At 40.8% G+C, this 17,170-nt stretch overlaps 1 protein-coding gene across 1 annotated transcript; it reads right to left on the reverse strand.

Moving 5' to 3' along the window:
* Nucleotides 1-666: 666 nt before the first annotated feature.
* LOC143281167 (neo-calmodulin-like) lies at nucleotides 667-10,263 on the reverse strand. Its single transcript, XM_076586194.1, has 5 exons — nucleotides 10,115-10,263; nucleotides 6,932-6,956; nucleotides 5,561-5,701; nucleotides 3,479-3,721; nucleotides 667-3,066 (listed from the first exon to the last, which is right to left on the reverse strand). Exons 1-5 carry the CDS (start codon nucleotides 10,115-10,117, stop codon nucleotides 3,035-3,037), a joined length of 444 nt encoding a protein of 147 aa, XP_076442309.1. The 5' UTR covers nucleotides 10,118-10,263; the 3' UTR covers nucleotides 667-3,034.
* Nucleotides 10,264-17,170: the final 6,907 nt, after the last annotated feature.

The following is a 17,170-nucleotide window of genomic DNA, read 5'->3' on the forward strand; positions in this document are numbered from 1 at the left end:
CCATATATACTATACTGTACCACATCTGCAAGGCAAATGCCTGACAACAGCATAATCCAGCATGCTAGCCAGACATTTGTGTACCTACATGCTAGCCAGGCCTGTTGCGCATGCATATATTTGTGTACCTACATGCTAGCCAGGCCTGTTGCGCAGGCATATATTTGTGTACCTACATGCTAGCCAGGCCTGTTGCGCAGGCATATATTTGTGTACCTACATGCTAGCCAGGCCTGTAGTGCATGCATATATTTGTGTAACCTACATGCTAGCCAGGCCTGTTGCGCATGTATATATTTGTGTACCTACATGCTAGTCAGGCCTGTAGTGCATGCATATATTTGTGTACCTACATGCTAGCCAGGCCTGAAGCGCATGCATATATTTGTGTACCTACATGCTAGTCAGGCCTTGAGCACATGCGTATTTGTGTACCTATCAGGGTGGATTTCTTCTACAGAATGTTGCCAGGAGACAACATTTATGTTGCCATCGGTTCTTTTCCAGTGAACCAAGAGCATGCTCCTCATGGGACCCCCATTTATTGTTTCATCTAAATGTCTGGACACTCAGTTTGATTTTTCCAGTCAAACTTGGGAGAAAGGGCGAGACCAGGGCCAGACACACACACACATTTACAAACAAACTGATATACAAAGTCAAAACTCCAACATATTTCATAGTATTGTATAACAATGTTTTCATGAGTGCACAGGACACTGCAAATATACAAATATTTTTCTGAAGTTCATTACTCACCACATCAACAAATCATTAAAATCTTCAACTCTAATATACACCCAAACATCAATAAACTGATAAAAACAGAAATAAGCATAAAATTACTAGCAAAAATAAGGACACTGTCTTAAAACATCAAAATCTATCATTGCAGTGAAAATTTCCAGTGAATCAAACAATAAATGTTACAACATGCAGATCTGCAATCATTAATGTGATTAAAAAACAAAAAGCAACATCACCCCCCCCAAAATAAAACAAAAACCTGTCAACTAAATGGCGATACTGTTATTTGCATTTTCCTATTGGCATTGAAATAAACCATGTCTGTCATTGATCATTTTCAGCATACTGAATCTACTGCCAGCAGTATTTACACTTGCCTCTCAAATAAATTTGTCATTTAATCAATGATTTATTTCCAGTATGAAATTCCAGTCGAAGATGTGTGGATGGATATGCTTACCACTTTTTGGTACCTCTGAAGCTGCACCATAGAGAGAGAGAGAGAGAAATAATTTTCATGTATGGATATGGGTATGTTAATAATTTACACAGTCAAACTGAAGACTAGTGAACTCTTCAAAAGCCATTCACAAAATGTAACACTCAATTCACATTTTCTTCAATTTTTTTTTGTATATATTCTGTATGCAAATCTGATGTGAACACAATTTATAAAAGAAAAACATGTGACTTCTTCATGAACTGTCAGTGGGTCAGTCAGACTTGTTCATGGCAACTGCTTAAGTAGTAACAATATTTCTGAGATCATCATGATAACCAGATATTATTGCATTATAGGAAAAAGACCATTTGATGATAACAACAGTAACAACCACTAACAAGGGTGAATAACAGCTCAAAGTATTTCTAAAACTGAAAGCAGACGTACACTATCAAAGCCGTTTGTGTGGAACTTCCAAATAAAATATTGGAAACATCTTCAATCTGATATTTTGAGCCATTTCGTAATTGTTTACTATCATTTATTATTATGCTGATGTAAAAGAAAAACAAAATGGGTAAAGGTTTTTTTATTCTTCAAGATATCTTTGATAACAAAATAAACTTAACTTAAAAGTGGGGTGGGGTAGGGTTGAGAGACAAGGGGTAGAGAGATGGTGTCTGCGAGAAAACCCTTCTTCAAGGGTTCACACCTGAATCCTGATCAGTATGTGCATCAGTGAATGGTAAATGATATGTATACAATAACATGAATCACGCTGAATCACAGTCTACACACCCGATCACCATATAAACATGTGACATACCTCACCATATAAACATGTTACATGTATATATCACATCTACACACCCAGTCACCACATGAAATAGTGCAGCATCTACTAGCTTACACCGAGGACAATAAAAATGTTTCCAATAATATGTGACCACACCAACACCTCAACAAATCCAAACTCACACATTTTAAAGTTTGAGCGAAGAAAATTCCCAAGCAGCTTACTTTGACACGTGTGTGAAACGCTGTTTTGTGATGTTCACAGCATCATTGACTTGCCATTTTAAAGTGCTTCTAAACCAAGAAATAAATGACAAGGTAAATTGCATTATATATGTCACAGTGAAACTGTGTAACCAGTAATTTGGAAAAGAGTCTTGAAATGTTTTGGAATTCCATAAAAAATACATTGGGGATAAAGATTAACAAAATTTCATAGTCTGAAAGGGTTTTGGAAAGTTTCCATTATGAAACCGGGTGGAAAAGATCCAACAGTCAGGGATTTCATCATAACAGTTAACACTCCATGTTATATGGATTTCTAGCAGTGATCAGTTTTATTGTGATCCACATGGAACATTTCCCTTCTAAAAGTCATTATTCAATCTATTGGCTATACAAACATGACTGAGAATCTTGAAATAAAACAGATCAAGAGGGAAGAAGAAAATAATAATGAAGAGAATAAGGGAGAAAGAAAGGGAAGAGGAGGAGAAGAAGAAGAAGAAGAAGAAGAAAAGGAGAGAGAGAGAGAGAGAGAGAGAGAGAGAGAGAGAAAAGAAAGATGGAAGAATGGAGAGACTCAGAGAAAGAAAGAGGCCACAAACAGAGAAAGAGAGAGAGACCTAGCTTAATTCACACACAACTGAAAACAAGGAACACAAGCCAACCAAGTGCTGGCCCCCGCCCAATGAGACAAAATGTGGCCAGTGACTGTGGCGCCATGTAGAGTGACCAGGATTCTGCACACTGTGCTGTAGTAGTAGTTGTAGTTTGTCATCACAGCTCTGGATCCCACGCTGAAGGAGCACTGCTTCCAGCCATGCCCCATCATAAACCATTCTCCATCACCTTCACAAAGTCTGAAACAAAGCACACACTACTCTATCATTTACATGTGAACTAACATGTGATTTTGTATACATATATATATATACACACACAGATGCACACACACACAGAGATATATATATATGTATATACACACATCATGACAATACAAATTGCAAATATGAACAATCACATCAAAAAAGCAAAAAATATGCCCCACACCCACACACATGCTTGCAAGCATCCACCTCTTCCTTTATTTCCTTCTTCCTTCTACTTCTGTTTATCATTTTTTGCTCTTACTGCTTTTTTTAAATTTTGTTTTTGTCAGGACACAGGGAATAGACACTTAATCCTTTCAGTTTTACCCTCAATAAAAAAAACCAAACAAACATTCAAAACATCTGGAGGTCAAGCTCAGCGACCCCACCACCAGGCACTGACCATTGTAGTTGACCTGCCCCTCCCCGGTGATGTCGGCCTCCCGGATCATCTCGTCCACCTCCTCCTCTGTCAGCTTCTCCCCCAGGTTGGTCAGGATATGGCGCAGCTCCGTGGTATTGATCATCCCATTGCCCTCCTTGTCGAAGATGCGGAACGCCTCCCGAAGGTTGTCTGAGCTCTCCGGGGCAAAGTCGTACTTGGTGATGATGGCGTCCACCTCTTGCAGCGTCAGCGATCGCTTGCCTGTGACAGGGAGGACATAATGAATGATCCTCCTTTCTGTTCTACACACCGGTTAAAAAAAAAAAAATTCTCCCATGTACCCCTGCATGTACTAATCCAGATTTTCCTTTCAGTTCTGGTCTCTTTCCTGTGAAAGGGAAGACATTGTGAATGATACTTCTTTCAGTTCTGGTCTCTTTCCTGTGAAAGGGAAGACATTGTGAATGATACTTCTTTCAGTTCTGATCTCTTGCCTGTGACAGGGAAGACATGAATAATAATTCTTTCAGCTCTACACAGTGGAAAAAAAAAAGAATCTCCCATGTACCCATGTACATACTATCCAGATTCTGCTTTCAGTTCTACACAATGGAATGAAAAAAATCTCCCATGTACCCACGTTATGTACTGTATGGATAGTCACTGCACAATGGGAGCAGTATGAACAATTGGAGTGATTTCCTTCTTTCTCTTTCTTTCTTTGATAGCCATGGGCAGAGGGCAACAATTCACTCCTCACCAGGTTTTCAATCAACTGTTCAGACAATGATTTCCTCTTCCTCTTCTTCTGCATCCACAGCTTTTATGTGTATCAAGCAAACAGCAGGAGTACCAGTACATGAAATTCATGGTGTTTGATGTCTTGCAGTAAATCAATTGTTACACTGATTAGTTATGATGTACTGCTATGACACTGTAGTCCTTCATATCCCAACATAGGTGATAAGACATCAAATTGATCTCCATCCTTTTTATCCTCCATATATGGGGACACATTGTGATTCCAAGGATAGAACGACACTGAATGCATACATCTCTGCCCCCATTCCCCTAAACCTTCAACCCATTCCACCCCCCCCCCCCCATGTACACATAGCAACACACACACAAACTCATCACATGCTCAACCACTCACACACACATGTACACAGACTAACGGAGGGTTTCTGATAAATTCAGAAATTATGGGGTCCCAGGGTTTCCTTTACCATGATTCTAGGGGTTCAGACTACCTTCAAAGGGTCACTCTAGTCTGAAGCTGCACATTCAAATTAAATCTGCATTGCTATGCACATATACAAAAGGCAAGGTGTACCTTCCCGTCAAAATCCTCTAGGTTTCTAGTCCGAAAAGTAGCATAGGGAAACAACTTTGTGGCAGACCAACACTGATATACGTGTTTTACTCTTTTGTTTGTTCTGTTCATTTTCAGAACTTCCCAGTAAATCAATCATATGATATGCATCCTTTCAATTTTCAAAACTTCAGGAATGCATATTCATGCATTTTCAGAAGCCCTGTCAATTGTGTCACATATGGTAAAATGAAAAATGACTGCTGATTTTATAAAAACACCAAATGGAGAAAAGTATTATAAAAACTGTGGGTTGTAAAATTAGACTCACTTATCGAAAGATAGTCTAATTTTACAACCCACAGTTTTTATAAACTTTCTCCATTTCCTGTCATACATGTTTGCAATCACACATGCACGCATGTTTATGCACACACACCACACACAGTGACAACACCCACACACACTGCCAACACCCACCCTTCCTCACACACACTGACATTACCTCTGCTCTCCAACTTCTTGGACAGAGTCAGGAACTGGGCCTCAGTGGGGTCACACACACACATACACACACAGAGTACACACACACACACAGAGTACACACACACACACACAGAGCACACACACACAGAGTACACACACACACACACCATTACCTCTGCTCTCCAACTTCTTGGACAGAGTCAGGAACTGGGCCTCAGTGGGGTCACACACACACATACACACACAGAGTACACACACACACACAGAGTACACACACACACACACACACACCCCATTACCTCTGCTCTCAAACTCCTTGGACAGAGTCAGGAGCTGGGCCTCAGTGGGTGCACGGCCGATGGAGCGGATGACTACGCCCAGCTTGTTGATGCTGATGGTGTTGTCCTGGGAGCAGTGCATGGTGAAGGCCTCCTGCAGCTCTGTGCACACACACATCAAATCCAATCACACTGTGGTGCTTTGAGCATCACCAATCACTGATGTCATCTCAAGGGTATTGCCACGTTTGCATCTACTTCAAGTCAAGGGTAAAAAAAAAAAAGGTAATAAAAGCTAGTTACTGCTTCAAGCTTTTCACTCAAAGTTTAAAAACCTTCCAGAGTCTCTGTACACACACCACCATCCCTGTGGTCAGCACTCTTTCATACCTAACTTGTGATGGAGTGTGTGCATATCATTTGTCTTGAAACGAGTTTAAAAAAGCTATATTATGTTCAAATAATCATTTCCAATCTCAGATTCCGCCCCATCCCTCAGTGACATATACCTCATAAACACTGATTTGCTGAGTGCTTAAATTAAAAAAAAAAAAAAAAAAAAAATATATATATATATATATATATATATATACACACACACACACACACACCTTATATTTGGTTCTCAAACACATAAAGCATCCTTGCAGGATTACATATGCGCATGTGCACACCCAGACACACACAGTCACGAAGTCAGTGCTGATCATTTGTCTAAAAAAAAAAAAATAAATAAATAAATAAAGCTGTCATGTTAAATAATAATTTTCAATCTCAGATCACCCTATCCCACAATGACATAGTTATGTGTGGTTCACAAACACATAAAGCATCCTTAGCGGGATTACATATGCACATATGCACACACAGACACAGACATATAACATCAATCCGATAAGCAGAACACATGCATGCATTTGTACAGTTTCACAACACACACACACACACAAACACAACAGCTCCCATGACATCCAGGCCATCAACATAACTTCTAGCCAGCATGTTGTTTAGTGTACTGTAGCTGGGAAGGTCCATAGAGACCCTGTGCTATTTTGATGAAATCTGTGCACTGTTGGTTTGACGTTGATCAAGTCCACAATATGACCTGCCTTGATGTGCAGAATGCCCAAAGACAAATGTCTAGATGCAAGTTTTCCTTTAAATTCTCTGTGAGTAAATAAATGAATGGGAAGAAATAATCATTTCAAAAAGAGAAGAGAACAGCATGATCGCTAAGTTTGCATGGAATTTTGTTTCCGGCCAATCACAAATGTCATCCACAATTGTTAATTCACATGAAAACACATACTCATTATGATAGAATCATTCTTCATATCCCCAGGCTTGCAGTACCAATTCTTCACCATTTCACACATTCACTTAGTGACTTACCTTCTTTCTTGTGTGGTTGTTTTGCCTGCAACAGAACAAGAGAAGAATATGTCAATAAGCAATACATCACATGAATGATTTATAATAATGTTCTTTAAAACGTTAAACAATAATCTAACTGTTCCATCATTCGGACAATGAGACAATCATACTGATCTTGAAAACAATATTCTAGACCGGTCATGATGAACATTCAGAGATGCAGGCAATGTGCCAGTAACTGACATAGCCTTTGATCAAGGCATGACAATGAAAGTCCTTTCCCTATTTCTGCCATTCAAAACTGGACTTTGTTCCCTGTTGAATCAGACAGCAATTTGCATGCATTTAGGGTTGTTTTTTTGTTTTTGTTTTTTTTTGGTCTCCAGACTGCCTCGACATAGAATGACAATGGTTCTTTCTTCATCTCCAGGCTTCAGGTGCTGTACACAACGCCTCCCTCCAGACCTTTTTCCCACCTGAAGACCTCGGCCAAGGATGAACAATGGAAACTTGTGACTACAATCAACACTGTCAGCTCTGCAGGTAAACAGTGCATGTTTTTGTTTGTTTAAAACTTTTGATACTTTGATTTTTTCATATAAAACAAAATGTTCCTTTAACCCTGCCAGGTACTGGGTAGGTTGCGCAGACAGCAAATTGTTTGCAATACTGAAGCCATTATGGGATTAAACCCCGAAACATATGCTGCCCTCTGCAGTTTATACTTTAAATCTAACATTTCTCTTTTCATGAGTACCACATCGAGTTCAACACTACCTTTATTTTTGGTAATAAAACATTTATAAAATATTCACAAAATAACTGGATGACCAGACACAAGCTTGTCGCCCAAGGCTGTAGTGCTCCGGCTCGCTGTCTGGCCCATTCTGTGAATAATTCATCAGCACATGTGTACACTGTCCTCAACGTGGCAGGCTTAATTGAGGGATCTGTCAATACTGTCTCCTGCTAGTGTCCACTCATACCTGAGGGTAATGCAGAGGAATAGTGCATGACAAAATCCTGTTTTATTTTAGTGAAGGTTGTTTTGTTGCTGCGATTGGTTTGTCTTCTTGGACCTATTTTAAATATGTTTTATAATGAAATATCCACCAGTCTTTGATAAACATGAGAACTAAACTGTTACTATGCATGCAGCTTGGAACACTTGACAAAACAAACTTCACATCACTCAATAGGTGTGTATGGATGGAGACTGCTGGTATTTCAGCCCATCTCAGTTTTTACTTCTTTTCTTTTTTCTCCTTTGTAATTGGTGGAGTATTTCCAATCAGCCCTATCTCAAATCACTTTGATGAGCGAGCTCACCAGAAAACACATGAGTAGCCAAAAATAATAGGTTTTAGGTCAAGTGCATGCAGTCAAGAACACAGGCTTGCTATATATATATATATATATATATATATATATATATATATATATATATATATATATATATGCACTTAACGTGCACAAATAAATTCACATGTTTGAACAAATACAAATACTACCAAACCATGAACTATGTACTGTGCTAGCCTTGAAGCCACATCCTCACTCCTGACTGTTCTCATCAACCTTCTTTGAGACGAGCACAATAGCCGAATGGTTAAAACGTTGGACTTTCAATCTGAGGGTCCTTGGTTCAAATCTTGGTGACAGCGCCTGGTGGGTAAAGGGTGGAGATTTTTACGATCTCCCAGGTCAACATATGTGCAGACCTGCTAGTGCCTGAACCCCCTTCGTGTGTATACACAAACAGAAGATCAAATTCGCACGTTAATGATCCTGTTATCCATGTCAGTGTTCTGTGGGTTAGGGAAAAACAAGCACATACCCAGCATGCACACCATTATGTGCCGGCGTATGGCTGCCTACATGGCAGGGTGAAAATGGTAATATCCACATAAAGCCCACTCGTGTACATATCAGTGAATGGAGGAGTTGCAGCCCACGAACGCAGAAGAAAAAGAAACTTTGCAAATCAACACAAAGCAAACTGTCCACATATATCACCTATGTCTGCAGCTCCTATCACTTACTCTAAAGTTTTGCCAGTCACAGTCTGTCAAGATGCAATGCAACAATCCTAGTGACAATGCCAAATGGAACAGGGAGACGGAAAACGCATTGATAAGTGCGATACATATACTGAATTTATAGCCTGAAGGAATACATTGCCAAAATTCCACAAAATGATGTGAAATCGAGTGCATACTAGGGAGAGCACAGTACAATACAATTCACAGGTGTGGAGAAACATCATCCAACCAATGATTCCTTTGTGACCAACACAAATAGTGGAGACTGGAAAATCCCTACACTTTATCCTTATGATCCGAAAAATTGACCCTTCCTCACACATACACGTACACATGTACACACACACACACACAAACAAAACTACACACACACACATTTGCTGACAGTTTCACACACACCACCCTTCTGACCTGGTGACACATGCTGAACACACACACACACACACATACACACACACTTCCCTGTTGTGTACATACTGACACACCCACACTCATTACAGTTTACACATGTCATCCTTCCCAACACACACACACGCACACACACACTTCCCTGTTGTGTACATACTGACACACCCACATTGACTACACATGTCACCCTTCCCTACACACACACACATTTAATCCTTGTTGTATACACACCAACATGCCCACATTGATTACACATGTCACCTTCCCCCTTCCCTACACACACACATTTCCCTGTTGTGTACACACTGACACACCCACATTGATCACATATGTCACCCTTCCCCCTCCCCTGCACACACACACACACAGAGCGTCGATGTTGATCGACATTGATGATCACAAAGGTTATAACAAGGTATGTGGTGCGGTGCCACTTTCGACAAAGCACATCCCAAGAAATTACCTAAATTTTCTGCCATAACGCATTCTAAAGCCGTACAACTTGCAGTCAAGTCACAACTTCTGCTCCACAGTTCCACTTAAAGGCTGACATGCATTAATAACATAAACAGCACATTATTTTGCGATCGTGTACGTAAATATTTCTCAGTAGGACAGTTCTCACAGTCCGCCTACGCTCGTCTCATACACACGACCTAATTTAAAAATAAACGGTTTGGGCCGTTTAAAACAAAGATCGCCACCATAACATAGCTGTAGATGGATGAAGAAGTGACAGCTTCACACTTACCATGGTTGGAGTGAGAATCAAGGTATGAGCAAGGCTGCAGGTGTGAGTCGTGCAATAGTGTCCAATGTCTACCTGCCGCCTCCCACTGCAGTGCGAGCCAGTGACACACCTCGTCACGTCAGTGCACACTTATTTACACGACAGTCTTGCTTCCGCTGGAGCGCAGATAGGCCACAGGCGCCTGCTATGAAACAATTATATTGAAATGACAGTTCATACTGACGCAGGTCACGCCTCCCAGATTTTTGGAAGGATAAAAGTTATGCATGCATATGAACACCTGCATTAAGTACGCCATCGCGGCACTTGAAACGCGCTTGCATGCAAGCAAACGCGCGCGCACTGCCGGACCCTGTTTTTCCGTCGCAGTACTAACCAAAACTGGTTCGGCGACGTACAGATCCAGATCCACTGGCACACACTGACACACGCACACACTGGCACAACGCGCGCGTGGCAGTGCACACACACTGACACACACACACACACTGGCACACACACAATAGTGTAAACGGTGATTTAAGTGGGCCCGGTGGGTGCTAGTGGGTGGGCGTGTGCCATCCCTCTGTGTGTGTATGTGTGTGTTGTAAATCTTAGTGATCGGCCTGGGGTAGAATAATGACTGGATCGCATTTGAGTCACTCTTAGTGTGTTCAGTCACCGTTTTTTTTGTTTTTTTTGGGGGGGGGGGGGGGGGTTGTTTTGTTTTTTTCCAGTTCAGTGTTGGCCGGTCAGATAATTTGAGCAGCACACCCAAAGACGCATCCGTGAAGTGGATGACACTCGACCAGTGTGTGGTCCTAGTCTCCCTATTTAAGCCAATAGCACTCTCAATTCTGAGTTTGGAGCCGGCCGGCCACGGGCCGAAAGACCCACCTCCGCTGCCGGGATTCGAACCCGCGTCCTCCCAGCCGTCAGTCCACGACGCTAACCACTTAATTTTTATTGTTTTCTATTTTACTTTTATGCTCGGCCGATGATACTGTTTTGGGTTGTGAGCGGATGGATCGTCACAATGGCCGAGCTGTGGCTTCGTGTTCGTAGAAGTTGTACAGTGTTTGTCCACACCTGTGACAATGTCGGAGTCAGTGCGGTGTTTGCTTTTGTGGCCAGTGTCTGTTTTACCCTGTATATATAGTGCACTCATGCATTGGCCGCCCTGTTCTTGAACCCGGCGCAGTATTTTACAACCTTTGATTAAAGCTATAATTGGTTTTTTTACCAGTGCATATTTCCTGCTGCATGTTATGATCGATCTTCGCACTAAGCATGCATTCAGTTGCTGAGATGGGAAACTAGTACAGAATACAGTTAACAAATAAGTCTGTTATACACGGCACAGGCACCGTCTCCTCACCGTGCATGCCAGTGATTCACGGCACTGTTCTGTGATCTGTTTGCAAACCGGTTCGTTTTTTTTTTAACCGTAAGCTCACCGTTTCACTCACTCTTCAATAACGAATTGCTGCAAATGGGATGCACTAACTATTGCTCTTTTCTGAACTGAGTAAGACGCAGGCACAGAATTTCAAGTCTGAAATGCTCCCCTCATTGTTTGGTTCTCTTTAACACCCCTCTCCACACACCCACACACAGCGCGCGCGCGCGACTCATCATGGGTCACGGTTGGACTGTCGTCACAGCTGCGCACAAATCGAACTATCATACTGTGTGTGACATATGACGATTATGCAGATGAATGAATTATACAAGCAGCAGACAAGTGAATATAGTTTAGCCACCAGTGGTTGACAGCATCAATAACCTTCGATGCTTTAGGTGCAAAGGAGCACTGAGTTGACAGGGCCGTTTGTCTAATTCCTTCTGCTGCATTCATGTCTGTCTTAGTGCCTATGTATCCTTCCAATTTCAAACTCATACAGTGAAATTCCCCTGGTTTACGTGCAGTGAGTGTGATGAAATCGTTTCTTTTACGTGTGGTCCCAGTACTAGTACGTTGCTCTCAAGTTTAAAGTAGGTAAAACTCGTTTTCAACGAATACTTATTGAATAATGAACTTTTCTGTTCTCATTTTTCATCACACACCCTCTATCGATCACGATATATCATACCCCGCATGATCGACTGAGAAATGAATTTAGTTTTGCGGATAGTATGCAGATGTTGGGAATGTCACTTTCAGTTTCAAGGTGTCAGGGCGTGAGGACTGTACTGATCCTGAACGCAATACCACATCCGCTGTTAAAAAAAAGGGCAGCAGATGACTGACTCACCTTCGCAAAAACCAAAACGCGCTGATGAGGTCTTGAGACTGAGTCTGCCCACAGAATGCCAGAATACATCGAATTTCTGAAAGTTCAGTCACTGCTTTTGACGACACCCCAGATTCTCTTCTTTCTTTTTTTTTTTTTTTCCCAGGAATACTGATCAATGAAATCGAAGAATATGTTAAAAAAAGAAAAAGAAAAATCAAAATCAAAACCCAGACGTGTGACGTAATTAGCTTTAGAAATAAATCTCAGTAGACATGGGCACACGTGACATTGCGTGCATCTCCTGTCCATTTAAGTTTGTTCTCTTTCTATATTTGGTGGATTTTTTTCTTTACGTTAAAAAAACCAAAACAAAAAACAAAACAAAACGAAACAAAAAACCAAAAAACAAACAACCCCCGAGAACATTACTCTGTCCCATTACATTTTTCATACCCTGACCACATGCAATGGAACATGACTTTTTGTGTCATAAGACTTCGGAAGTTCAGACGCATCACTGAGCATGTACTAAACTGTGTGTGTGTGTGTGTGTGTGTGTGTGTGTGTGTGTGTTATTTTTAAGAATCGGAGAGGCATGGATGAGGCCACTTTCATCGCGTCATCTCTGCATTGCTATTAACATTGTCTTATCTTTTTTTTTGCGAAGAGATTTTTTCGGTATGGTTTGCAAGCTTTTTTTTTGTTTTTTGTTTTTGTTTGTTTTTAATCAACAACAAAAACACGTCTTTCTGAGTTTTGGTGTTTTGTTTTGGTTTCCATGACAGTGAAGAGTCCCCAGGGAACGCAACTCCGTCATATCAGTCACAATAAATGGTCCTCTTCGCTGAAGAGAATTTAAATGACTCCCAGTTGCTGTCTTTGACTAGTTTATATCCTCTACATCAGCTTCTTTCGTGGTTTTTTTGTTTTTTTGTTTGTTTGCTTTTTTCCATTTATCATTTTATTTTTCTTATAATCTTTGGATCATTGGTCTACACTAAACAATGTAAAACAATTATAGACAAGCATTATGGGGATGTCAAATTCTATTTAATAGAGAAAAGAAAAACGCTCCTAAAAAAAAAAAAGAGAAAAAAAAGTAACTATGCACAAGTGTACTAACGGAGATATACATACACACGCCGCGCGCGCGCGCACACACACACAGGGGGGAGAGAGAGAGAGACAGAACATGCCCTGTAGAGGCGCCACAACTATTGTATTATTATGTCGTTAATTGAAGGTGAGTTGCTTCCCCTTAACACAGTCGCGCACACCAATGAGTCTCGTCCCCACCCTCACCCTTCTCCCCTCATTCTGCCCACTGTCTCTCCACTACATGGCTGGATTTCTGCTCACTTAAATGTTCTTCAAATTGCAAGTTTCACAGTCACCTTTCTGTTAAAAATCCTACATTGTATCGTATTGTACTGTAACAGTCGTGTCTTATCGCATCGCATCGTACGGTCGGGTGAGTGGGTAGGTGGATGATCTTCACATAAAAAGCTTTCGATATCAATAACCCCATGTACTGAAATGACAGTTGATACGAAACTTGTATCAGGTTTCAAAGCTGACCTCAAGGTCGACGATTCGATATTCCCCATGAACTCTTGTGGCCTTTTGGGAAGCTGAAGGAGAGTGGGGGAGGTGATGGTGGGGGAGATAATGATGCCTTTGACACCTTGACACTTGGACTTGTCCACAAGTCTTGAATTATGAATTAACTGATGGAGGGAGAAGCGAGGATGGTGGCGGGGGTGGGGGGGTGACGAGAGGAGGAGAGAGGGATGAGTAGACTTGGGGGGGGGGGGAGGTGGGGGGTTGAATTCCTGATGAGTCTTTATGGTCAGGGATAAGCGTCAAGACATGAAAAACAAATGATTTAAGTACAAATGAGAATCTACAGGTCCTGCAGTATCTTTCATGCTCTCTCTCTCTCTCATATATATAGACAGACTTTTAAATAGAAAGAATGAGACAGAGGGTCGAGTCAAGATTGCACCTTTCAAGCAATATTTGCAACAAGAAACATGGTAATAGATAGAAATAGATATATCAACATATATTACACATCAGCTAACAAGACACACACACAAAGATAGAAAGACATTCGAGAAATCTCGATTCGTCTTATATAGTGTTGCAGAAGCCACTGTTTCTTTTCGCCGACCATGGTATCTTCATGCAATGATACTAACGTCGTGTGAAATATATCCTGCTATTTGTACAGAAAAAAACCGGAAAAAAAACCAATAAAAAAAAAACACACCCCCAAAAAACAAAAAAAACCCAACAGACCAAACAAACAACAACAAAAAAACAACCCTAATATAGAACCTTCTATCTAATGATTCCGATGATTTGTTACTTTCCTTTCTGTTTAAATTGTTTTTCAATGTTCCAAAAATATTCCACATTGTTCTGTATTAGGCTGTATCTGTATCATTCACCCACTGATTTCTATGTCCTTATTTTTTCCTGAGTAAGTCTCCATGGCCGGGGTGAAGCATTGATTTTCTGCTCTAGTTATTTCTGTCGTTCAGTTCACAACTGAACCGCAGTGCCAACCTGACTATCGACTTCATTCCCTCTGTGGGAATGCCGGGTACTCTTCTAGTTTGATATTTTCCCTGTCTCCTGGAAATTCTGTGCCACATGTTTCCGCTTTTGTATCGTTCACTGTTTCTACCTTTTGTCTTTTGTTTTTAAATTCCGTCGTCCTTTTGATTTTCTGTCTTGCTGGTCCATTCACCTTTGTATGTATATGTGTGTATATATATATATATATTTTTTTTTTTTTCCTTTCTTTCTTTCTTTCTAGAAAGTATTGATTTTTTTCTGGACTTGATTGGGGGACATTCTTTTTTTGCACCTAGGACATGAGAACAGCCCGTTGACAATTTTCTGGGCTTTGTGTGCCTGTCACATAAAATTTGGTGTAATACGTATATATGTTTATATTCATGTCAGTTTCTTTTAAATCTTCTGGCGAAACACTAACAGAATGGTCAACGTCAGAGGCATGTCGTGGGTTTATGTGAATGAATGTAATTGTACTTGTGCCTAATTTTGTCTTTCAAAATTTGTCCTTTTCCAGATTCTAAACTTCGACATTTTGCTTTTTAGCCTTGATGATTATGGCTGTGTATGTTCGGATGGGCTTAAAGCAACAAAAGATTTTTTTTTTTAATTATGATTGCCTCCGTTCGATTTCTGTCTTTGCTTTAACAAGAAAGGAATAAATAGAGAATCGAAGTTGAAGCCAGTACAAGCAAAAAACAAAGAGAGGCAAGGCCTTCAAGACTCACTTGTGATACTTTTTTTTTTAATCCAAGCTTTTTATGTATTGAGTATAATTTCCAAATGTAATGTTTAAGATGAGAAAGATCAGTTTAAAGCAAATTAAGTCCTCTAGCATTAATTACAGAGTAATTTCCCTTTTTAACAATCTGCACCAAAACGTTTGCAAAATAAATAAAACTTCCATGCTTAGCAAAAGAAGTTCCTGTTTGAACAAAAAATGATAATGACTGCTCTTGTTGGGTCAGAATATCAGATCAAAGTGCCAAGTTTAGATAATACAAAAAATATAAATATAACAGTAAATGCAGTTTGCATATAATTAGGCTTCATTTTTTATTTTTTGTGCCCATCCCAGAGGTGCAATATCGTTTTAAACAAGATGACTGGAAAGAACTGAATTTTTCCTATTTTTACGCCTTATTTGGTGTCAACTGACAAAGTATTTGCAGAGAAAATGTCAATGTTAATGTTTACCACGGACACAAAGACACACACACACACAGACAACCGAACACCGGGTTAAAACATAGACTCAATTTGTTTACACAAGTGAGTCAATAAAGTAAAACTGTTCTCCATCCCCTTTCCTCCTGTCTCCTCCCCTCTCCTTCACCCTGACACCCACCCTTGTAGTCACCCCCTCCCCCTCATATCCCCAGAGGGAGCGACATTTTGGAGGGTGGACAGACCAGTGAGTTCATTAATTCAGCAGCTTTGGGGTTTCCCATTTCAGGTTCAAGCGGTACCCTGGGACTGATAAGGTGGTGCGCGTGAAAGGAAGCTCGTGCCGGACTGTCTCATGTCATTGGCTGAGGGGGTGTGGGCTGCTGTTATGTTTCCTGGCTACTGTAGTGTTTCTGCTGGTGGTTTTATTTTCCTTCCGACGTTTGGTGTAGAGTTTTGGATGGTGGACAGGGAGGTGGGATAAGAGATCGGAAAAAAGGATAAGGAAAATGAGTACGTTGTTGATGATGATGACCTCAACGAAGGAGGAAAACGAGGCCGTTTGTTACTGTTTCTATTGTTTGTCCTGCATCATCACGTGATTTCGTCTGGCTTTGCGTGGGGCATAGTCCAGTTGGGACTTTAAAAGAGTAATCTTTAAATCTCTTGTGAGTCGTTCTTTTTCGTCGCTGCCACCCTCACGCTCGACGTTTCCACCTGCTGATTACAAGACAAAATGTGATGCGTTGTTTTACTTCAGAAATGCACTCCGCTGACGTGCACTTCTGCAGGCAACTCTGAGATTTATCTTCTTCTGCTCCCTCAGCTCTGTGAAGAGTCACCGGGGCGCCGCACAAAACTGTTCACTCGATTCCTCCGGGTCTGTCGGTTGCGTGCCAAAGCCTGAATCTCTGCAAATGGGTTTCTTGTCCATTTGCAATGTCAGTCGAACGTTTTTTTGTTGGTTTTTTTTTGTTTTTTTTGGTGGTTGTTTTCTTTCTCCCTCTGGAATAGACCAGTGCACGTCGGAGGTTGATCTTGTGATTCAGGGCGATGTTAATATACTTCCACATAAGTTTCAGTCTGGACA

The sequence above is a fragment of the Babylonia areolata genome, chromosome 4, assembly GCF_041734735.1.
Source record: "Babylonia areolata isolate BAREFJ2019XMU chromosome 4, ASM4173473v1, whole genome shotgun sequence".
Classification (NCBI taxonomy): Eukaryota; Metazoa; Mollusca; class Gastropoda; order Neogastropoda; family Buccinidae; genus Babylonia; species Babylonia areolata.

Bases quoted from the DNA above. Each gene is read 5' to 3' on its own strand.
- LOC143281167 (XM_076586194.1), bottom strand. The intron at 5,702-6,931 runs GTAAGTCACTAA...GTGTGTGCACAG, and splicing joins ACAACCACACAAGAAAGAAG to AGCTGCAGGAGGCCTTCACC. The intron at 3,067-3,478 runs GTCAGTGCCTGG...GCTTTGTTTCAG, and splicing joins GGGGCAGGTCAACTACAATG to ACTTTGTGAAGGTGATGGAG.